The following is a 25,850-nucleotide window of genomic DNA, read 5'->3' on the forward strand; positions in this document are numbered from 1 at the left end:
GCTAACATAATTCATCTGTTTAGTTCTTTTATCTCAGCATATTTGATAATTATTCTGAAGTCTGTCAAACATCCACAAATCATGAATTTAAATAGTTTCCTTTTCAAATTTGATGTTGGTTCAAATCCAAATTGAGTAATCGATGTTTTCTTATCCTAGCATCTTGTTTGATCAATATCCAGAGGCTTTATGAAATATCCTTAAGTCATGACTCTATATATTATCATTTTATATTAATTGAAACAGTAAAATGATAAACGCTAACTACAAATAAAATTTGAACAAACATTAAGAAATAAGCTCTGAAACAATGTACTAAAGTGATAAATAACATGTATTATATCCTTTGGTCTTTTTATTCAGGTAACCTTTCTGTAAGACCATCTGCTGTGTCCTTGTACTGGTCCTACCTGCACCAACTTATATCCACCAACGTTTCAAACAGTTTGGTTATTGAGGGTCCAATCACCGAAATGAGGCTACGTGTTGTACCAATGGTTGTGCGGGATATCCTTAATAGGACCTACAACAGGGACTTCCAAATTGTAAAGGATCTGATTCTAAATAAGTTCATCTGTAATGTTACTTCATCATCTCTCACTTTACGTCAAAGTGCCAATATTTCTAGTCCAATCATTGCTAATATGTCAGCGTCGCATTACATCTTTTTGAGCCAAAGTCTCTTTGATCAGAAGCTGACATTTGCAGCTGAACAGAAGCGATTAAACATCTCAGCTGGTCTCAATCACTCTCTGCTCATTGAGGGTCGTGAGGTCACATTGAAGACCGAGGGAGGCCTAACAGTAAGGACAGTACTGCGTATGAACACCCTAACATCAGTCAATGTTACCGTCTTGAAAGAAGGTACACCTTTTGATTTGGCAGCTTTGCACCATACTGAGGTTGACTCACCTCTCATCAAATTCTCAACCCGCTCTTCATCCAATGGTGACTTTCACGGTGTTTTGAATATGGTGGCTAATCATAACACATCCATGACATCGCGGTTGGGATCTTTTGATGTAATTGGTAACTTTGACATCCATGACATGACTTCGCCAACTCAATTCAGCGAAATGACTGGAATTTTGACATACAACCTTCAGTCTCGTATGATAAATTCTTCACTGAACAGCTCAGTAAGCTTCCAAACCTTCCGAAAGCTCTTCAAATTCAGCAAGATCCTTGTTAAGGCTTCCCAGGACATCAGAAGCAACTGGGTCAATTGGAACGTTCATGGTAAATCTCAACTAAAAGGCTTCAGTAGTATTTTTGAATTTGATGAGGTCAGTAGCAGTGTTGAAGCAAATCTCCTCAACAAATTTGTCAATGGAAGCCACAGCTCTGGTATTGCTCTTCGGGATATGAATGGTCTTCTTGTCTTTAGGCAATTTGCAACTTATCTTAGCAATAATATTACCAGCAGATTTGTCAACAGCACTTACCAGACCCAGATGAATCTTGAGAATTCTGATGTATCTTTCACAACTCTTGATGGTTCATCCAATTACATTCTGTCTTCTCGCCTTCTAAATGTTACAGCAAATAATACTCTATTGATGAATGGTTTCCGTCGCCTTTTTAACTTCGATAGTATTACAGGAAAGCAGATCTGGTTTGTGAAGACAGCTTTTCTGAATGCTACGATGGACAACCATATTGCCCTGACAGATTTCCAAAATGCCTCATACTTTGAGGAAATTGCTGGCCATGTATCTGGAAATGTAGAGGTTAGCTTGGCCAGGGGAAACACCAACACCACACTGCTTGTGCAAAATGTGCGCTCGTTTACTCAGGTTTCTAAAGTGGCAGTTGACTCGTCATCCACTTTCACCAGTCGTCTGATGAATTCATCGCTAATTGGAGGTATGGACATTACCAATCACAGGTCTCTCCTTAACTTCGATTCAATTTCATCAGGTATGAACTTCACCTCCAAGATCTTCAGCATTTCTACATCAATGCAAAATGAAGTAAGCTTTAATGGAGTGCGGTCATTGGCCAACTTTGACTCCATTGCTCATAATTTCAGCATGGCTGCAAACAGCCCTTTTTTTAATTCAAGTCTGACTGAGGCCATCTCTCTAGAAAACTTCAGGAAAGTCAACCAATTTGACTTGGCATCCGCAGAGGTTATTGCTTCCTTCAACACAATCCTCCTCAACACCTCCTACCATCAAATTCACAAGGTTCAAGACATGGCAGGTTGGTTCCAATATCCTCTTGCAGAAACTGTCATTATTGGAAACCTTACTACGTCAAAGCTGAATGTATCTGGATTATATGAAGGTAGAATTGTTGATATGAATGCACCATTCCAATATGCCAGCAGCATTGCCAAGGTCGAATATGTAGTAAATAATAGGTTCCTCAATATCGAAGGTTTCCATGGAGTTGAAGTGGACAACATGAGAGGTATCTTTGACTTTACAAGAATCAATGGCACAATTTCCCATGCTGTATCTACCCCTGTTACCCGCATGAGCGTTGGTGGACTCCTTGAAATGAACAACTTCCAGAGGCTCTTTACTTTTGATCTTATGAACGTCACAACCTCGAATGAATTCATTATTACTCCGCTAAGGACAACATTTGCTGCCTACAATGGAGGGTTGTCTCTGCAGGGCTTTGAAAAGTTTAATAAATTTGAATCCATTATTGGAAAGTCAAAGGGTGCTGTTCTTACGAGGTGGACCAACTGGACCATGAATGTGGAATCTACCTTTTCTGGTGTCCGTTCATTCTTGAACTTCGACCGATTGGACATTTCTGGACAAAATGAATTCACAGGTCCCTTCTTAGTAATCACTTCTAACACTACCAACTTTGTCACTGGATCAAATGGTTTCTTCAAGGCATCAAATGCAACAACCAAGAGCATGTTTGGACTTATATCTCGCATTGGAAAGGTTGACTCCGGCGCAACTTGGTCTGTTAGAGATATCGCAGGTCCATTAACATTTGCAGCCAATGTCTTTTCTACAAATGTGAACATCAGCACACCTTTCATGAAGACTGGCTCTAAATTCGATGTTGAAATGGAAAACTGGATGAATGTCACTACTTTTGGAAAGTATGAAGCTTCTGCTGTTAATGACATCCATACCAGAATTGCAACATGGAATGTTCTTTCACATTTCAGACTGGACAACATGGCTGGTATCCTTACCTACTCTCGAATGGAAGGATGTGCATCATCCAACTTCTCTAGCATCATCTCATCTTTGTATACAAGCGTAAATGGCCACATCAACAATCAAGCTGGGCCCCTGAACTACGGGGAAATGGTCATAGTTACTCAAGGAAATTTTAGTTCTTGGCCTATTAAGATGCAAGGTGGTACCCAGTTAAATGTCCAGAACATGGCCGGCTTCATGACATATGACAGCATTACTGGTTCTGCCTCAGGAGACATTACAAACAGGTTCTTGAACACTACAGCCCAAACTAGTCTGACTGCAAATATTGGGACTGGGCTCTTCAAGGTGCAACTTGCTAATGTTTCGTCAGCTCTAACTGTGAACACATCATTCACACGGGAAATCAAAGCCTCCAGCTCCGCTCAGGTTACTGATTCAAGAAACCTGTTCAAGTTTGAAAATGCAGCTATCAAGGGCGAGTTTTCTTTCTTGACATCAAAGATCAACATGACTGGCAATGCTTACTCAACCCTTACCAACTTTGAGAACATCACGACCTTTGAATCAGTAGAATCAACTGCTGTATTTGATGTAGCAAGTAGATTCCTGAACTCTTCATCAAGAGGCGTCATGGAGATGCATGGTTTCGAGAGGTTGTTCAGATTTTCTGATGTCAAAATCGGTGGATCCACTGAAATCAAGTCTATCTTGGCAAATCTAACAACCGAAGCAGGAATCGACTTCAGCAACTTCCAGAGTGTCTTTACTTTTGAACGTGTCAACAGCTCAGCTCTTGTTTCCTTCAGATCTAGACTAGCAACCATCGAAAGCAAAACTGGCATGGAGATGAACAACTTCAGGGGAGTAATGGCCTTTGATCGTGTTAACGGTAGCCTTATCACTGATTTCAATAGCAAGCTTATCAATTCCACTACACTTGCTGACTTTGCTTTAGAGGGATTCGAATCACTCTTCATTTTTACCCGTGTTGCAGCATCAGCTGAATCTGTTGTAAACAACAAGATTTTCAACTCGTCTGTTGTGGCAGACTTCTCAGTAAGTGACTCTACATGCTTCTGCAAATTTGACAAACTTGTTGCTCGATCTACTGGATCATTGACTTCTAGATTTGCAACAGGACGTGCTATTGGCATCGTTGAAGTAAAGAATGTACGTAACCTTACCAGCTTTGATCTCTTCAATGTAACATCAGAAGCCCGCTTCACTAGCAGACCAATGACTGCTATGACAGAGGCCATTTACACCATAAAGAATCATCGCAGCCTTTTCAACTTTGACCAAGTGCGAAGCCGTATTTACGGCAATATTCAGAGCAAGTTGGTAAACAGCAGCACTCTTTTTGAGTCTCAGATGAACAACTCTCAGTCACTCCTCGTTTTTGATAGTGCAACAAGCCGATTGTACAGCAATGTCTTCAACAGATGGATAGAGAGCAGTGCAGTGTTTGAATATCAGATGAATAATTCTCGCAACATCCTCAACTTTGATGCTGCCAAATCTAAAGTGATGTTCACACTTCGTACTCCGGTAAATGATGCCCACTTTAGTGGCCAACTAAATTTCATAAACTTTGCTAACATAACGCACTATGGAGAAGTATCTGCTATGGCTATTGGAAATATTACAAGTCCACTTATCAGAGCTGCAGGAATTACCAAGGTCAATGTTACAAACATGGCTGGAATTATGTCTTTTGAAAAGGCTCTTATAGATTCATATGCAAATGTTGAATCACGACTTATCAACACCACACTCGAAAACTCGGTTGTATTAAAAGGTTTCGAGGGAATCACATATTCCTACATTGGCCATCGCCTTGTATTCCTTTGGGTTGATCCTATTAATGATGTCATTGTAAAAAATGGTCTAGATCTGACAACATTGAAAGACATATCTCAGCTCTTCAATATCACTTGGGCTACCCCTAAGGGAACAGTTGTCTTCAATCAGCGCCTCAATTATGAAACTCTGGTGGCTACCATCAAGCTTCCATCCATCGGTCTGATTTCTGCTGGAGCAAATCTCAACACGTTTGGAGACATCTTGACTTTTTACATTGACCATGAATTATTGGTGAGTTTTACCTATTTTATAATTTGGGGGTTTGCAAAACACTCTGCTCAATGTCATAATATGAAGAAGGGTGGAAAAGATTATGTCACAGATTTCAATGATTTGAATTTTTGGCTTCATTCAAAGAAGACACTTTACTATAGATTTCATGTGTTTTTTATACATGCAAAACATCAATAATCAAGATCAATTAACATTAATTCTAGGTACAAGGACACTTAGTCTTCAGTCTCCTTTGCAAATCACCATTAATGTTAGATTCATTGTGATTCATTATTACTAGGTACAATAACAATGAATTGATGTATATCAACCCTACACGCATACTTACTATCCGATTCCATTTTTGTTCTACAGAAGGACAACTTCAAGTCAGTCAATGACATCACATGGCTATTGAGATTAAATGAGAGTAATGTGATCTACAGCAACTTCAGCTGGAACCCAGAGACAGTTGCAGAGATTGTGGACATCACTGTAGGAGCAATTAACAGTAACTACAATCATACCATCTTCATTGCCAATAGCACCATCAACAGGGTCATGGAAGTTGCTAATCGCACCCTCACACACACCAGAAGGATGACCAACTGCACCAAGTGTTTCATGCACTACACCATGATGTTGGCGAATGAGACTCTCACTTCCACATTTTCACAGCTCAACCAATCTGTCTTCACCCAAGCTCTGAAACTGAATGAAACTCTCTACACCCAATTGAAGAAAATGAACCAGACCTTCTACACCCAGCTCAGAGCTCTGAACCAGACATTATGCACCCAGATGCAGAAACTCAAAGAGACCATCACCTACGCTCGAAGCAACCCCAGGGAATTTATCAGCCAGTATGTCAACCTAACAAAGTTGAATGAAACTGTAACAAGGATCAATGCTACCATTCGGGAGCTATATTCCAAGCTCCGATACAACATTACTCATCCTAAAGAAACCATTGAGAACATCAAGATACTCATCAAGTATGAAGAGCGCTGTGAACAAATCATGTGGGTGTTGGAGAATCGAGAAACCATCAAGACCCGGGCTAAGAATTACTTGAATGAAATGAGAGCTAACATTACCAAGAAGGCTAAAGCAGCTGTTGATGACTTCAAGGAGCGTATCAAGTATGACGCAAGATTGGAGAAGCTTAACAACTATATCCAAACCAGATTCAATGTTCCCAAATTCGAAGAGAAAATTATGGAATTGATGGCAAAGTTGGGCGAGATCAAGGAAAAAATAGCTGAACTCAAAACGAGGATTGGAGAAAGGCTCAGTGAGATGAAGATGAGCATTGCCTCCCTCGACAAGGAAATGGTCAAGGGAAAAATCAACGAACAACTCAATGCACGACTGATGAAGGCCAACAAATTCATCGTCTACTACCTTAACAGCACCACCACTGATTCCATTTCAAGCTCTATCTTCATTAATTACAAGGATGATGCCCAAGTCCAGGAACTAATGCGCAAGGTTATCCGCATCAGACCACGCAATGTTATTGATATCATCAACAAGACAAGTGTAATGGAAACAAAGAACCTGGCCATGGAAGTGAAAGAAAATATGATCACCCAACTTGAACTGCTGAATCAAACTACTTTCCGCTATGTCAATAAGACCTACCTGAATGAAACCATCAAACAGGCTATTGAAATACTTAAAGAATGGAATTCCACCCTCAATGAGTATGTCTATGTTGATGTTATCAAGGGAGACATGGAGCTTGTCTTCAATATCTCAAAGGAAAAGTTAGTTAACATGACCAGAGCAACAACTCTCTTTGTCAAGTCAAAGGCTGACCTTATCAAAGCATTCCTTAAGGAACAGTGGGATGCACGCCCAAGATCTCTTGAGGAGCTCAAAGAACGTCTGATGGCAATACAAACCATTGCAGCTGATTACATCAGAGGAAGGTACAACATTGACGTTGATCAAATAATTGAAAGGGTCATTGATGAATACAGGAACAGGAAACAACAGGTAGATGAAATCATTGTCCGTATGGTCAACGAGTACATGAAGAGGAAAGAGCAGATTGATGAGGTCGTAACCAAGATCATCGCTATCTCCAAGAATGAAACCCATCCAGTGAACATGCTTCCTCTCTGCTACTTCAACAGAACCATCTATCAGATCGTTCAACCTCCTGTCGATATAACACGGAACCTAACAGTCCTCTACAGCAAGATGGCAGCAAACCTCACTAAGGTTTATAGCAAGAAAGTAGCCGACAACATTGAGGTCTACAGCAAGATGGCAGTCAACCAAACCAAAGTGTATTCTCGTATCGCTCTGGACAAAATGAAGGCTCTAAGAAAGAAATATACTCCTATTGTGATGACAGAAATGCAGAAATACAAAGTGAAAGCACTTCAGAAGGGCAAGATCGTAAAGGATACATCAATCATGTATTTCAACATGGCTAAGGGAAATGCAACCCTGTTCTATGAGAAGTACGCTCCAATCGTCAATGAGACCATTCGTACCTTCATTTGTGATGCCAAGCAACGTCTCTTCAACTTTACCCTGCAGATTCGCTTTAAGACTGACCACTTTATCAACATGTCCATACAGTTCCTTGAACCTCACGTGCAACTTTATCGTGAGAGAATCTATACTGCAAATATGATGGAACGAGTTCGTCAACTTCCTGCCAAGACCGAGGCTTACTTAATGGAAGCAGCTGAATACCACATCGAAAGATATCCAGAGTATAAGCAGAAAACCATCCAAAACATTGATGAAATGAAGATAAAGCTTGAGGAATTGAAGGTCAATCTCACAAGGTTTTACCAAGAAGTGAAAGCCAACATGACAAGAATGCTTGAAGAATTGAAGGAGAATACAAAAGAGTTGTACAACAAAACCAAAGAGAAAGCTCTCGATATGTACAATATACGAAAAGACCAATTCAAAGCCCTCAAACTGCAGGCTCAGGATAAATGGCATGAATGGCAACCAATCATCTTGAAGAACATGAATATCTACTGGACAGTACAAGCCATAATTTCTGCAACAAAAGATGAATACTCACTGATCAACGAGTTACCAATGAGATTAATGGAAACAACCATCTTTGAACTCGGTCAAGACCTCAAAGCATACATCCATCAACTTGCAGAAGAACTGGTTGAAACGGCTAAGATGAGCATCAAGGACCGAACAAGTCTTCTCAACAAGTACCCTGTGAGGTACCTGGATATGACTATCTTTGAGGTGAGTTATCATGCAAACATATTTGAAAAAGACAAGATAGCATAATTTCCTCAGAGCAAGTCGTAGACAGAGAAAATCAAGTAACATGCTGAAATGGCAATCAACTGTGTATGTACATTTGAAAAAAAATTAATAATTCTTGAGAGATATATGTGGTTATCTTGCAATTCTTGTCATTTTCAAAAAATAATTAAATGTTACATAAATATATAAATTTACCTTCACATTCATCATACTAAAACCATCAAATCTTTTAAATATGAGCTAACATTTTTATCCCTTGGGCATAATTTTCTGGTTTAATATACATCTTTTTTATATTTTTTTTCATCCGATTACTCAAATAGGTTGGTAACATCTCATATGGAAAGATCCTTGTAGCTTCAAATCTGACCAGATTCTATGCAAACATGACACTGACAAGGATCAATTCTTCTTTGGTGATGGTAAACAAGACCTTCTATGATGTCTTGAATGTATCCAACACCAAACTAAGAGAGGTTGTTCTTCCCATCCTGAACCAAACTGCCAGGGACATCATTTTCTTCATCAACCGCACCCGTTCTCAGCCATGGAGGGTTACCATCAATGAGACAATGTGCTTCCTCAACAGGACATCTGCCATCCTAAGGAACAAGGCCAATGAGACCTTCATCATTTTCCAAGCTAAAGCCATCGAAGCATGGCAGAATCTTACATCAGAAGAGAGCATTGCCAAAATGAAGATGTACCTAAACAACACCAAAGATCAGATTATCAGGAGTCTGAAAGTTGCCAATGAAACCATCTACATGATACGCAACAAGAGCATCAATCTAGTCATCTATGTCAGAGATGAGACCCGTCTCCTCAATCTCTCCAAAGAGTATGCACTTCTTGCCAAGGACCTGACCAAGAATTCCATCTACCAAGCCAGGAACATGACATTGCAGACAATCAACTATGCCCGTAACATGACCAACACCATCATGACTTATATCCAGGGACCTGCCAAAGATTTCACCATGGAATATGTGACATATGTGAACAACACAATAGCAGGTTAGAAATCTAAATTCATTGTTTACACGGATCTCAACTATTCTAACATATTTTCAAGCAATAGAATTTTTATCAACACTTTTGGTTGCCTAATCTTAAATTGCCAGTTTTCCTAGAAGAGTCCCTTTATGTAAATCCAATCCATTCATTTCTTTAAAAACCATTTTCTTAAGTACATGTATACAAATGTATCTGAACAGTATTTATCTCTAGAGTTTTGTTGAAAATATATATAAATTTTATCTTCTTTTACAGGATGGGCCATTCGCTACTATGAAGTAGACCAATTCCCATCAAAGGCCAGTGCTTACATTGCTGCCATTAAGCCTGTTGAGAGGACAATCAATCTGACCATGATTGCCCTCAACCAGACCCGTCACCTGACTGAATTGGCCTTCAACCGAAGTAAAGATATGACCCGCTATGCTCTTAACGAGACCATCGTCATGACGCAGTATGCGCTCAACCAGACTCGCATCATTACTGGCCAGGCAATTAAGAATGCCAGTATTCTGACTTGGCAGGCAATCAACCGTACCCGCACTCTCATCAGAGATACTCTCAACTCCATTGGTCGTCTTGATGACCACAGCTTTGCCATGAACATCTCTCATCCATTCAACTGGACAAGCTTCCGGAGTTTACCAAGACCCAGCAACAACCAGATCCAGTACATCAAGGTGTGTTGTCACTTCTAAACTTCATTCTCCTGTCAATAGAAAGAATCATAAAATTACTACGATGGGAATAATTCATAAAATTTATGAGAATAGCAAAAAGCATGCTGTGTAGGACATTAAACACATCTAAATAATACCTGAAACTGAATCTAATCATTTTTTTTCATTTGCCCTGAATAAACATATCCATATGGTGAAAAAAATGTACCTTTGAAAGATTACAAACGACTGCGACATAATTCATCTTATATGATCATTATATTGATAATGATGTATCAGCTTCAGATATGTGTTCTTTTGCAAATCTTCCAATTCAGGATAAGATGGCACAGCTCAACGTCACTCTACAAAAGATTTGTGTGAACATGACAGAGCGATATTACAATTACTCAAGGATGGTGAACGATTACTATCAGCTTCAGAAGCCAATGATTGATGAGAAGATTGAGCTTTTCCGTACCAAACTCCAACAATACAGAGCCATTCTTGAGGAGAAGATTGATCAGTACCAGGTAATCTTTGATGAATACAAGCAAAAGTTCAAGGAGCAGAAAAACGTTTACCAGCAAAAGTGGGAAACCGAATGGAAGCCTCGCCTAATGGAAAAGAAGAACCAAATCTTGACCTGTTGGAGGGAGGAAATCAAGCCTAAAATCAACGAGATGATCACCAATTTGACCAATTTCATCAAGGACCCTGAATTGCTGACCAATCTCAAACAAATTGCTCTCCAATTCAAGACGGAGACTCTACCTGAATGGAAGAGAGTAATCCTTGAAGAGAAATACCCCGAGCTCAAGATGATAATTGTGGAGAAGTATTCTGAAATCAAAATGGAAGTCATCACTCAATATGAGATTGCTAAGGAAATCTTTGAGGAGCTCAAACTCAATGCTACTATCTTCCGACAGAAGGCAATGACCAAGGTGGAGTCTCTGAAGACAAAAGCTCTGGAGAAGTGGAATGAACTACTTCAGAAGATCGAGGATATCAAGCAGGACTGGCCAGAAACTTATAAAAAGATCAAGGCTGATATTGAGGCAGTCAGGGTTGATCTCAAGACCAAACTGTCTGGATATATCAACAAGATCCTTACACTTCTTCAAGATCTCCGCATCCCTGTTGAGCTTCTTCCCCTCGAACACATTAAGATCTACAGCCCCTGGAAATGTAAGTACTCACTTATAAGGGAAGACTCTAGTACTATAAAGTGTATGCAAAAATATAATCTATTGAATTTAAAATAGGGTAATTCAAGAATATTTCTTTGGAAGATTGCACCAACCATTTTGATATGAGCCAATCAGTTACAAAAATTTGCAGTAGCTTATAACATATGTTGGTGAAAACAATGACAAAACCCCCCTGAAGTGCTCCTAAAAATAAAATCATCTTTCAAAAAAATTAATGAGATAATTGCAAGGACCATAAAATTTTTAGAAAACTTCTGAAATAAGTTTTTAAGAAAACAAGAAATTAAAATGGAATATCATGAAATCATATATTGAATGGCGAGAACTCAATCTCTTTGTTTGAAAACTTAATAGCTCACAATTGATATTTGTTTTTCATTTCATGTTTTAGACACTGCTATGATCTTCGGGGAGAACCATGTCATGACATTTGATGGCAAGGTATACAGCCTGCCTGCATATGCTGATGAGGTACAGACCTACGTCCTTGCTCATGACTACGTAGACCGAAACTTCACTCTTTTGGTACAGAAGAAGCGTGTCACCCTCGTTATCCGCAACACAAGTGTTGCAATTGATGATGAGAATGTTGTCCATGTCAATGGATTACCAACCCTACAGGAATTGCCCTACCAGACACCAATCAGCAAGGAGGTGACCATAATGGCCAAGGGTCCATGGGTAAATGTCACATCAACAAAGGGAATCGCTCTCTCCTGCCACGTTGATCACTTCTTATGTATCTTCCATTTGAGTGGTTGGTACCATGGAAAATCTCGAGGACTATTTGGCAACATTGATACAGAGCACCACAATGACTTCATCCTGCCAGAAGGTGGTATAACAACCGATGTGGCAGAGTTCATTTCAGCATATGATGTCTCACCATATACATCACGAAATGTTGTTCCATCTCGATTCGGAGCTTGCCGATCAAATGCCGATGAGTGCCGCAACAGGTTCCTTGCTGAAGAATCACCATTGAATGCTACCTTCAGGGACATCAACCAAGTTGAGTTCTACAACTTCTGTGTTGAAGAGACATCGAAGTGCCATACCGTATGTGAAGCCACCAATCCTGTTGCCACCTTGGGAATGCACCTGCTTTGCGATGTCACCTATGAACAGAACTGCTGTAAGTTTGTTTTTTTTGGCAGATAATGGGGTATATCCACCAGATTTGTAAAGCATTAACATTAAGAAATCTACACATTCTTCATAATTTCTCCATGATTGTCATGCATGCAATGGAACAGAATATCTTAGATGAATTAGGAACGAATTGTATTCGTTTTACAAATTAATGAGCGGAAATTGTAAAAGAAAAAAAATTATCTGAATGTTATTATTTCTTCTCATTATTTTAGGCACAGTGGACTGCACCCCAGGGGAAGTTAGCCAAGAGAACATGCGATCAACAAGCACTGCAGACATTATCTTTGTGGTGTCTGAAACTGTAGCAATGGCTGAAGACAATATCATCAAGTCCAGTATGAAGAATATCATTAATGAAATGGACAGGAAGCTTCAAAACATAAATGATGTAAGGTATGGAATTTCGGCATATGGTGGAGCTGACATCCATGGACGACCACATGTCCATACACTCTGTGGCCATTTGATGGACAGCAGCCTTGACTGTGCTTCCCGTGGTGTTGACAGCTTGGTCTTCGCAGGAGCAGTGCCTGGTGATGCTATGGGTGCTATCCAGCTTGCTGTTAGCTATCCATTCCGCAAGGAGGCTGCCAAGATCATAATCTTGATTGCTGATGAAGATATTATGGTAAGATTTTGCAGTGTATAAAACATAACACTGAAAATGTCTTCACCATGCATACAGTCCAACATTAAACAACCAAATCAAAAGTACCTTTAGTGTTAAAATGAAAAAGAAATTGTTTATTTTGATACTTTCTTTCAATGATATCAACATTAACACTTTTGTTGTACTTGAATAAGATGATTTAAAAAACATTTTTATGTTTAATATTCTTTCTTGACAGGAGGAGAGTACTAACTATATTGAATACCTATTAAAGATCAACAACAGCAGAACAGCTATTCAGAAGCGCCTTGAGCGTCAAGGAATCACTTTCAACGTCTTCTCATCTTACCCCACTCTGAACAAGAAGAGTACAGATTCTCCAATCTTGGGAGTTGACTACCTTGGCACACAGATCATCGACAAGAAGAACAGTGCTGAAGAGGGTACAAGTCGTCTTGCCATCCCAACAGGACAGTATGCCAAGCTTGCTAAGGCTACTCGTGGTAAGTATTGCTTAACTATATAATCATAACACTTTATCCAGTCTAGCTAATCCGTACAAAATAAAGAACATTATATTCTAAAAGCAATAGTAGTATTGATGTATTCATTAAGGGCCCAACATTAGAAACCAGATTGGGCACAAGCTTTATGGTAGAAATTTACTATGAAATCATAGTGAAGTAAGCATGAGGTGCTTTATAAAGCAAGTAAGTATTAATGTTATTATTTTTGGTGTAGTATTGCACTGTGGATCCTTTAATGTTGGTGAGCCACATCATTGATCTTGCAAACAACACTCAGCAATGGTATAATCACTACAATAATCATTGCAATGGAGACATTTTTCTTTCCTTCCCTCAACGTCTGATGTCTTTCTATCATAGGTTCTGTACTTGGTCTCCGATGGCTACAGACAGGGCATCGTGACCTGAACACCATGCTTCCGAAACTGATTTTGTCACAGATCGAACCCCAAGCAAGTGGGCAGGTCGACTTCACCTGTCGCTGTGTGATCGGCATGTATGGAGAGTCACGCAATGAATGCCAGATCAGTCGACATGCCGACCCTTAGTTCTCAACACGACATCCCTGTAACACCAGCTGAACATTCTTGGCAATTGCATATTAACTATAATGAATGGATTATGAATATTGAATACATTTTTGTATTGGTTCTAAATCAATATCATTTTTAGATACTACTACAAAATAGATTGTGAATTACAGGGATAGGAAAAATCTCTAATGCCTCTGGGTTACCTCTTATAGTGCCCAGGCTGTATATAAGTGAAAACGGACTATATGTATTTTAAATCAAGCAATTTCTTCACTGAGAAAGATATACTTATATATATGTTGATGAAAACATATCAATGTTTATAGCATAACAGTATAATATCTCTCAATCATTGTATGCTAACAAATGATTTTTGAGAAGGAACTTACAGATCTGGGCCCCATCTTACAACGAGCTGCGATTGATCTGATCAATCTTAACTATGGAAAGCCAGCAACGCCCACATTTAAAGTGCATGTTTGTTAAAAATATTTTATAGATATGATGTGTAATTGTTTTCTTGACAATTTGGTGAGTTCGCCTTTGATTACAAAGGACATTTAGCAAATTTCATGTTGACAAAAAATTGACACTGATGGATTTCTCTAGAGTTACGATGGAATGGATCAATTGTAACTCTTTGTAAGACGGGGCCCTGGTATTGGATCATTTTTTTAGAATAAAACAGCTGCAATCGGAAACGACAGAGGACTAGCTCAGTTCTGTTTCATAACAATTTTCATGCACGAAATTTAATCAAGTACGCCTCTTTGGAATTATTTTAAAGGGCAATTTGGTTTCTGCAACTCTATGTCTAATCCATGATTTGGTAAAAACTTCTACCTAACAAAACGCCTTGGCACCACATGAGTTACAGTAAATTTGACATAAAATTGAAGATTACTATCAAAAGTGGACACCTTTGTAATTGTATTTCTTTTATCAACATCTACAGCCCTCTAGTGTCATGAGAAAAGAAGCTACCATATCAAATATCTGAAGCACTATCATTATGGTTGATTCCCCAATACCAACAATACAAAACATAGTGTAAAAATACAGAATTTCACAAATTTGGCTACAATCATTTCTTGAACGGAATTTAAGGAGTAAGCCATGTTACATTGGCACTGTCAGAAATCTCATCATAAAAGTGTCTGAAGCAATCCTACTCTTTTTAATCACTTCATATCCTATAAAATGTTTATAAAAGAAATTGCCTAGAAAAAATGGATAATAAACTGCTGCAAGTATAAAACCAAACTTTGTTGTATATCTTTATTCGGATGGTTTTACTTATGTACACACAGGCTGTGCTTACAATAAATGAACAGAACCACTGCAACTTCTTATACAATTGATGCAATTTTATCATATTAAATTACTATTTCAAGCATGGCACTGTTTCTGGATTATAGTCACTTTTTACGTAATGTAATTACCATGGAAACATTATGATTGGTTGTTGAGCCCTTTTAATGTTGATGTTTCAAAATAGCAAAATCAACCCTGAAAAAAGTTTGTTGTCAAAATAGCATAAAATATAATAAAAGACATTGGTGAATGTTTGAGGAAAATCTGTTAAAGATTTAGAAAGTTATCAGAATTTTAAGTTTTGGATTTGTGACGTCGTATAAGAGTACCTGCCGCATATGTTATGTCATATAAAATGCATAAATTTCTATTGGTTTGTGATGACTTATTTTTGTTTTCTTTTTAGGAAAAGTTGTGAAATGATTTGTCTATTGATATACTGAATGTACAGTAAAAACCATATTTTAGATTTTCTGAGAAAATGACATTTTCATTGATTTTTATCACACAATATGTAGGAAAGGTGCTCACATATGACATCACAAATCAAATGATTAAAATTCTAAGAACTTTTTAATTTTTCTCAAACCTTTTTCATTACTTTTTCTGCTAATTTTACAATAAATGTTTTGTTGTGGTAAACTTCCCTTTAATCATAAGTTCTTTATGAAATGGGCCTTTAACTTTTGGGACGAATCTGTGCCCAGTTACTTCGCGACTTTGTTTCATTGAAACTGCAATATAATGATTAAATTCATTTAAAAAAAATTGAAACGGTGGGACATGTCACTGGCTTACAGTAATCTTGTAAAAGAAATTTGGCATTCTATTTTATCTGACAAGTTATTTTTTTTAATGGCAGCAATGACCTCTTTTAAATCTCTCAGTTTTGCATTGGTGCATTTTGTCTTACAACCCTACAGTTGTAGGGGATTTCTTAAGTGTGTTGTTTGATTTGGTATTTGACCCCTTGGCTAAAAAATAAAAATGAAAATCCATATGTTATTGTTCGAAATATGAAAATTAAAAATATTCAAAAAATTCATATTGCCCTATTGATCGTGGGCCCGGCAGCCACTGTTAAGCGCCAGATCAACGAGGCTCTATCCCTTCAATGTTGAACGCATTGTGTAATCATCATATGGCTATTTTTTTTTTTCTTTCAGTGATGGTTTGCTGTACAGTCATAACTAGAAATTGTTAGAACAAAAAAGAACATAATCATTCAAGGTAGTAATGTTTGATTTGGAGCAATTCACACTTTATTCAAGTTTACGAAATGTGAAATTAAATATGTGCACATGAAGCAAACCAACATTTTCAGGGTTTCATGTACACTGACTGAATACTGGGTTGTTGATTCCATACACATATTGTATAAATAGTTATTCATATTTTCTTCACATGGTGGACGGAATACTGGAACACTTTATGTCAATTATGTACATGAGAATTTCCAAAATTTAATCTTCATTTTTCTTGTTATCACAGAACTAATGAAATCTTAAATCAAATCTGACATTCACTCTAATACAGAAATATATTTTGTAAAGATTTTAAATATAAAAAAAACTATATGATGTAAAAATCTAACCACATTTTATGGAATAGCAAAGGTTTATCACCAGAAATTGAAATACATGTATATCATTGTCCTTTAAAAGATTTTTTGTAAAAACATAAATAATCAAATAATTGTGGGCAGAAAATGAACCTATTTACAAGAAAAGGTCCTGTTGAAAATTTGATAAATCGTTTTACTTATACATGTACTAACACATTATAAATTACTAATACACGTTCTTTTACATTGCACCTTCAAATTAACTTCATAGACAAAAAAAAGGGACAATATATGGGCATTTTCATGGTAACTGACATTACACGGCACAATGTTTTCACACCTTTCATTGTGTGTATCTCTAAAACAACAAATAATGGGAGTTTGTTTTTGATAGAGTTAATAAAGTGAACCTTGCTGTATACTCTGATACTAAGTTTTCCTATGTAACCACATTTTTTAACGCATCAGCAAGCAAAAATGTGTCGGTAACTGACATTACGCAAAAGGACATGCAATTTCAGGGTGTTCATTAAAATTAAAATATCTCAGGTCCCTGAGTAGATAGAGTAATAATTTGAATATGTAAATATACCTCCGTTACTAGGTTAAGATGTGTCAAAATATTAAACAATTCGTTTTTGTCTTTTGGGGGCTATGATAGTTTTTCCACAACCATGCTGGTAACTGACATTACGGTAACTGACATTACACTTAATTTGCCATAGAGATAACACATGGAAGTCAAATGTGTGGAATCATTGCATTGTATCTTCTGTGCAGGGCTTCACATGAAAGTGAGCTTGATGTGGAAGTATACCCGAGTTTCTAGGAACATTTCAATGAAAAAACTTTTTCTTTTTCTTAATTCCTTTCTTTGATTTGAACATTTTTATCATTACTTGTCGGTAACTGACTATACACATTAACATTTACCAGTGCTATATGATTTTAAAAGGCATAATTTTCTTGGTACTTATATGTAAGGCTTTTTAAAATCATAAAAGTTTCATAATACCTCACATTTTTAATTATCAAAAGATAAGAAATGTATGTTTTACTTACTCGGGGGGGGGGGGGTGGGGTCATAGCAGCTACATGTTTTCCTATAGTAATTTAATATTGCATTGACTGTATACATGGATTTTTATGACTATACACCCATAATATATTCATCAGTTTTATATTGACTTTTTAAACCTTTTCCTTCTCCAACCTCCCCTCAAAAAAGGCAAAATGAATAAGGGTCTCCTCCCCTAGGCTACACGTACCCCTCCCCGAATGTCATGCAGCCATGTAGTTTTATTGATTTCTATTCTGGTCAGTGCAAGCAATGCTTGTTCATATCTGTCGGATTTCAATTCTCTTCATAATTTGTTTAATCATTTTTTTTGCTAATTTCTTTTTTAAGCTGTCAACAAAAAATAAACTCCAGCTTCTAAACTGAAACTGAACTATTTGTAAATTAGAAAAAAAAAACAGTTTTAGTAGATCCATGCAACATTGATCAGAACTGTCAAATTTCACTTTTCATCTATACTTGTAAACACAAAACAAAATTGTATCACACATCCACACTACTAACAGACCGTGTATAAAAACCAGGAATTTACTTTTAGCAAGGCAATGCTCAAAAGAATCCTAGAAACTAAAAAATGGACCCTGGAAATCCCCTTCATCACAATGTTAAGCTTAAAAAATGTTGCAGATTTAGGCAATAGGTTGGGAAAAGTACCCCCTACCCCCCCCCCCCCCCCCCCCGAAAACCAAACAAAGAATTGTCTGATACAAACAATTAGGTACTTGGTAAGTGCATGTACAAAACAATTTCATAGTAATTTTTTTGCACGATGGGAATGCAACTTCCTTCATAATTTCATATAGTATTCCTTGTGAACTATACCTTTTAAAAGTCAATAGCAAGCTCCTTCTGGTGTGACTTTTAAAGTGAAAGACTTAAATAACAAGTATACAATATTTCTTCACCATAAAATTGACCACATATTTGCATTTCAATATTGGTAACCAACGTTTTATCATGGTAACTGACATTACATCTCGGTAACTGACATTACATTTTCCACTTGGTAACTGACATTACATATATTTAATGGTACCCTATGGCTTCATTGTTAATTGGTAATCTTTGATTTTGGTGTAGAAGGGAGGGGTGTTACCTAGAGAGGAAATCTACCAAGTTTCATATAATATATCCTCTTTTCCAGGAAATGATAAAAAAAAGTTCATGTTTTCGGTAACTGACATTACATACCATATCACATACTTCATCAATGTTTTTTTATCAGATGAATGAATTACTGGTGTTTCTTTCTGTGGGATTTTAAAAAGTGTTATAATAGCAAGCTAAATCACAGGCAAAAACAACATGATCAAACCTGTTCTTTAAAAATCTGTCAAAACAAAATATGTATCAATATACTATTTTCAACACTAATTTGTATCCATACTTTGGCAGCCATTTTGAAATAAAAAATGGCTGCCAGAGTCGGAAAAAAATTTTGTCTCAGAAACTTCAGGTCTTGTTTTATTAAAAAACATAAAGCATTTGACATGAATATCAACTTGATTTTTTTGCCTCTGTGTCCATCTGTGGTGAAAATGCCCATATGTACATAAATTTCATAATACATGCACGCAGGCTGTACTATTCTTGTGATGTCACTCATATGCATTGTGAGAGTGTGGCCGACCAAAGTGTAATCAACACCATACATTAATCACAGTGATTACAGTGTATAAACCACATTCAAACACTTTTTCTTAATGGGATCTCGCAAATATAGTTCTACAAAGTAATCCTTGTGATTGGTATTCATCATTTAGTTAAATATTTCTTTACTTTATCAAATTCTTGCCTCCAGCCCGTCTTAGCTTTAATAGAAGAATTGGTTGACCCCAAACGGAAACCTTTCATAATAATCTATGTTGTTGGTGAATTTTATGAAAATGCATGCATCGTGTGAACTGTCTCGGTACATGTTATAGAGGTAAACTGAAGATTAAACATTAAATGTGGGTGTGATCATTAGAAAGATAAACATAAGCCTAAAATAATATAAAATCAAAATTTATCTATTGCACACAGAGATAAACGGAGAGGATCTTCCAAATTTATAAATTTACTTTTGTGTGTGATGTTATCAAAATATTTTTTCATATGATGAAAAGAAAAATTGTTATAAAAACAAACTAACAATGGCCTTTGCCCTTTGGTCTAAAAACCCTGCCATACAGTAGCAGACAATAAACATCCTAAGCTGTAACACTTGGACATAATTTATATTATACACATGTCTTAAAACAGCATACTTATACACTCAAATTAATTAAAGAGTCATTGCATTAATAGATTTTGATGAAATATTGACCAGCATTGACTCTTCCCAAAGGTGACAAAATTTGAAGGAACATATCCCAAGAAAAAAAATTTTCTCATAAAATACAGTATGCATAGAGATAATGGAATTCTTGAAGTGCACTGTTTGACAAATGAATATTTACAGTTAAAAAGTTTTGAAACAGATGTAATTTTGTAGAAATATTAGAGGAACAAATGTGTATCACAATCTAACTACAGCTCAAAATGAATAAAGACACACATATTCAGCCACAGTGGTGTTATATGAAAATGAGAATACACAGCCACTACATTCATCCTAAAATAAAATGTCAACCATAAAGAACTTTATAATTTAATCTTTAATCAAATCTAATGATCACAAAATATACAGATTATAAATATATTGCTTACAGAGAGAAACTGAACATCGGGATTAAGGTGTTAGGTATGTTATTTATACCTCACATTAAAGTCAAGATTGAAAAAAAATGAAAAATTCTGGAAAAAAATCGGGACATCTCTGCAGACAATCTTAATAGATTTAAGACTGCTTTGTGATCATACTCTCTATAAGATAGGTTTTTATTATTTACTTAACTGGAAGTAAAAAGACCCAAGAAACAAATTAAAAATAACTAAGGCAAGAAAAGTTAGGAAAGTCATAAGTGTAGGAAATGCTCTATTTCTGCAAATTACTAAGTAATCCCTTAGACATGTAAATAAAACTCATATTTTGTAAAATAAAATAGAATGATAACATGGATGCCAAAAATATTGCTGACAGTGCATTAAATGAATGACAAAATCTACTTTTGAAATGGCTGGAGAGTCAATCTGACTAACTTTTTTATCTAGTGACCAGTTGGCCCCACAGGGTACATTTCAGTTTGCAATCTTCTAAGAAGCTGAAACCATGATTTCAATGTGGCCAACACACACACAATACAAACCCACTGATATTGCTCCAGTGGTGACAAAACCATGCATCTAAAAACAGCTCAGGGTCTAGAGAAAGAAAAACATTCGCCACAGCCCTCTCCTTCAAAATGACATAAAGGTTTCATTCCTTAAAGAGAGATATGAAGTTGGATAGGATATCATATCACTTACTAGATTATTGAGTCGTATCCAGTCAAAACTCTGAAATAAAAGTTTTGTGTCGCAGTGATGATATACTGTACACTCTTCATGATTCAGTCTTCCGTAAGTAGAATTAACGGCTAAGTCACAAGACAAGAACATGCTCAAAACGTGTTCTTTACAGATTTTTGCGGTCCAACAAGATTTGACATATGCAGAACCTACTACGCCTTCTAGTTCAAAATATGAAATGGTACAAATCATTAAGTCTTGACATTCATAAGATGTGAAACCGGTTCTTTAACACTCGGGGGGAGGGGGGGGTATAATGTCTCTTGAACCTGCTGAGCACAATGAAAGGAATGATGATGTGAAGTTATGTTGCAAGCTCGAATTTAACAAATCACATAAACTTGACCGTCATCTGAAGAGGTGAAGCAGGTTTCTTTGGGCCCCCGAAGGGTGGCGTTGCAGATCTTTGGACACCTGATGGTGGGCGCGATGAGGGTGATGATGACGTGAAGTTATGTTGATGAGCTTGGTGGAGGTAGTTAGGATCAGGATCATCTTCTATATCAGCTTGAGTGAAATCAGTGGATGCAGGGGATGGAGGGGGGTGTGATGATTCTAAATGGAAGGAATGGAGATTGAAGTTTGAATATATTTGATCGCATGCAGAAAGACAAAATATTGATTTATAATCTGTCGCCAAGCCAGTTTCACAAAACAATCCTGATTGTAGAAATTATAACAATCTTTCATTTGAGTTTTACTCTGATTTTAGATGTTCATAATGATATTTCTCAGTTGTGGTATTTTGAGAACATAAGTGAAGATCACTAGGTCATCAATGGAATGTACAGGATAACAAAAACAATTGGAGCACATTGGTGATTTTAATTTCACGAACTTGTCCTTTTGAACCGATTTTAGCTGCATGATAGATTAATCTACTGTCCATATTTACGGATTAACAGATTATGATCTGGTGTCCATACTACCCCCTCATTATCCTGGGTTGGCCCCTTCATAAAAACCTAAAACCCCATGAGCTGCATGAAAGTTTGCAACTTCTTTCGCATGCGGTAACAAATCATATGTTAACATCTAAATGATTTTAACTTTAAATGGCACTTAATAACATTTTTTTTTCTTTGTTTCAAACCGATATTCATTGTGCTGCACTAAATCCATATAAAATTAAACGGGACCTTGTCAGAATTTGTTCCTCTAACTTCATGAGTCGGGATACCATAATTATTTGAAAACGGACAGATATCTACTCATAATGGGTAGGTACCTTATGTACACTTCCATTTCTTTATTAGAATCTTTACACAAAAAAGTACTGGTAAGTTCAGTTCAACACTGGATTTAGAACATTACTAGTAGTTAAGATAGGAGTTTAAATGGTACAGTTACTGTAACTTATATTCATATTGCAACATGCATTATGCTGATGAACATCATTCAAATAGCACTATCCATTGATAATATTCTTTACCTTTAGGTACCAGTATTTAAAAATGTCAGCGCTAATTTTTTTTTATGGTAAATGTATGTATACTAAGAGATTAAGGTGCAACCAAATTCAACCCCATATATCAATACCTAGTGAAAATGAAGTGAATCATGATTTCAAATAAGTGAATTTCATAATGACATGGTGCATGGATGAATACATGCATAAATATATGACAACAAGCAAAACAATGTTTTACAGCAAGCAGAGTGCCCAATCCATCTGGCAATGAGCCTAGTAATGGCAAAGAATTACTGGAATGACACTGCATACCCTAGGCTCGTAACATGCAGACTATATTTTCTATCAGCTCGGGTATAAATTGGTTGATGGATCGATCTATTTTTTGGTTGACTTTCATATTAGAATTTTCACACCGTCAGTAAAGTGAACTGTACTTAGTTGTTCCAATTGGGAAGGTTGGTTGAAATTATTTCATATACATGTAAGTCAACACATCATGTGACCAAACATGCTTGAAGTGTTCAAAATCATTCTCTTTGCTTTGTAATTTTCCTTTGGAGGTACCATTCTGCTATAAACTGCTGCAATTTGTCTTTGCCAGATGGCTTTGAGTTTCTTCCATACTTTTCATGTGATCTTTGTAATCTGAAAAATATGTTTGCAATGTAGTGCTTCCATTAGAACAATCTTGTCAATCTCCTACAGGATGGAACAAATTGTAACCTGTTTAGACAATTCTTATAACACATACAAAGAAATGACAATAAAACATTTGAAGTACACAGTTCTATTACTATAAATCTTTACAAGGTATGTTTGTTGCCTGTCGAAATTGACTTTCAAGATAATGGTAGAAGAGTAAAAGGCGAATAAGAAAAGTCTTTACCTTCATAAAAATTATGTTTTTCTCGTGGGCCTACTGCAGACTTGGCACGACGTTGCACAGTTACTGCACCTCTTGGTCTAAAACAGAAATAATAAAAAAAAATTAAAGATACAAGCACATCAAGCAACTCAATATTTTCAAGAATCAACCCTGCAAAAAATCATCAACATCTTTAAAATTTCAGGACTGACAAAACAAACAGGTTGAACCATTCTGGACATTGTATCTACAGACCAAAGCCGTCTTATTTCTTGTGACATATATGATATGATCCACACTTGTTATTTTCTGTAATTGTGGCTAGACTAATTGTTATCTGTAATAAGAATTGAAAATGGGTATCTTAGAGCATCAAACAGTGAAAACTATACATGTACAGTAAAGGGTTTAAATGCTACTCAGATTGATATGTTCTAGGGAGAGTGTTTAAGTGTTTAAGACATGTGGGTATGCCTTTACACTGCAAACCACACAGCAAAGTGTTGAGATACTACTCGGATTGACGTGTTTTGGTAAAAGTGTTTCACATTCGCTCAGCGTATACCTACTAGACAACCTCCCCGAAAAGCCAAATTCAAAGCCATCACAAGGCCAGGTAATAATTAGTGTAAAAGGTGAGAAATACATGTAAGACAGATGCAAGAATTCGCTCTAATCATCCTCATCACGTGTGCATGACTTACTTGTACTTGTGTGGTCCCACCGACTTTGGTCTCCTTGATGTCGGAGATCCCTCTATCCATCCTGGGGCATGAAAGGTCTTCATCCGATTGGTGATGCGCTCCCATGAGGCAACATCTCGTCCCCCTGCCAACCAGTGGTTACCCATTTGAATAAGGACTGGTTGGGTGGGTGTGCTAGACCTACTTTTAGCAGAGGATGCTCGTGACAATGGGCGCTCTAAACAGAATTGAATTTGAAATACAAAACTTGTAGACGTGTTGTGGCTCATTAGATAAGTTTCCAGAATTTGAACCATGGGGTCCAGGATTCAAATCCCACCACAGCACTTGTGTCCTTTGGCAGGGTATTTATCTACATTTGCCACTCTTCACGAAAGTATAACAAAGGGGTTGCCAGAAGGAAGAATTCCTGGAATGCTTGTGCTCTTGATCAGGGTAGTCATGCTAAAGCCTGGGTAATAATAGGTCAGTGTTGTCCTGGACCCTGGACTAACCTTTCTACTGTGATTTGACGGCATTTTCAATAGCTTTTGAACGTTGCAGAAAGCGTCTGCAAAGTGAATGCTTAAATACGCCAGCATGCAATAATTAGAAACATTGTATAAAATTCTGTATAAATATTGCATATTATTATTATTCATATAATGTTGGCCAATTGGCAATAATTACTGACAAGACTTGACAGCTATGAGGAAAATGTCTACCATGAGTATCTATAATCACTGACCTTTACTTCGAATTGAAGAAGACGACTTTGGTCTTTTCAGAGTGCTTCCCCAAGCTTTAGTCCTTTCCTTCTGGTACTCCGTATAAACGCCTGAATCTGGCCACACATTGAGATCCAATACATTCACTTCAGCTCTACATGAGATTAGAAAGGAATTAAGATTAGGTTAATTCCATCCATTCCACCATAAATCTACAACAGCGATTGCTCAAAGTCTAAAATTCATATGTGGGGTACATGTATATTAAATGTATAACCTTCGTTATTTCATTTATCATCACTATTGAAGAAGAAATAGTCCATTCTAAATCATATATGACACACACATATCTTTTACCACATATTGACACTATCACCTGACATGCACATGCAGCCACATGGACCTTCAAGGTCCTTCCACCCACACCCTCATGAAGCACACATTCACGATCCCCAACTGACACCTCCCATCACCCTCTAGAATACAGACCTTCACAAACACATCATTCAAAATACCCCACCCACACCCACCAAATACATCCTCTTGAATACATACCTTTAAGATCCCCTTCACACACATC

General features: G+C 37.0%; 2 protein-coding genes across 7 annotated transcripts in view; one reads left to right on the forward strand and one right to left on the reverse strand.

The window, feature by feature from the left end:
- LOC129270763 (uncharacterized) overlaps positions 1-16,868 on the forward strand; it is a 35,610-nt gene extending 18,742 nt beyond the window's left edge. Inside the window, exons 20-28 of the mRNA XM_064106578.1 lie at positions 364-5,234; positions 5,592-8,453; positions 8,801-9,494; positions 9,750-10,174; positions 10,492-11,344; positions 11,759-12,502; positions 12,741-13,150; positions 13,371-13,635; positions 14,020-16,868. Coding sequence (XP_063962648.1) covers positions 364-5,234; positions 5,592-8,453; positions 8,801-9,494; positions 9,750-10,174; positions 10,492-11,344; positions 11,759-12,502; positions 12,741-13,150; positions 13,371-13,635; positions 14,020-14,207 — 11,312 coding nt within the window. The 3' untranslated portion in view covers positions 14,208-16,868. The remainder of the gene's footprint in view (positions 1-363; positions 5,235-5,591; positions 8,454-8,800; positions 9,495-9,749; positions 10,175-10,491; positions 11,345-11,758; positions 12,503-12,740; positions 13,151-13,370; positions 13,636-14,019) is intronic.
- Positions 16,869-18,475: 1,607 nt separating this feature from the next.
- The window catches only part of LOC129270765 (uncharacterized), a 38,052-nt gene continuing 30,677 nt past the window's right edge, over positions 18,476-25,850 (reverse strand). For 5 of the 6 annotated variants that reach the window (XM_064106582.1, XM_064106581.1, XM_064106579.1 and 2 more), the window contains 4 exons: positions 25,291-25,424; positions 24,564-24,780; positions 23,881-23,957; positions 18,476-22,135 (listed from right to left, as the gene is read on the reverse strand). In XM_064106582.1, coding sequence (XP_063962652.1) covers positions 21,912-22,135; positions 23,881-23,957; positions 24,564-24,780; positions 25,291-25,424 — 652 coding nt within the window. In that variant the 3' untranslated portion in view covers positions 18,476-21,911. The remainder of the gene's footprint in view (positions 22,136-23,880; positions 23,958-24,563; positions 24,781-25,290; positions 25,425-25,850) is intronic. The other variant, XM_064106584.1, reaches the window with a different exon arrangement.

The sequence above is a fragment of the Lytechinus pictus genome, chromosome 11, assembly GCF_037042905.1.
Source record: "Lytechinus pictus isolate F3 Inbred chromosome 11, Lp3.0, whole genome shotgun sequence".
Lineage (NCBI taxonomy): Eukaryota > Metazoa > Echinodermata > Echinoidea > Temnopleuroida > Toxopneustidae > Lytechinus > Lytechinus pictus.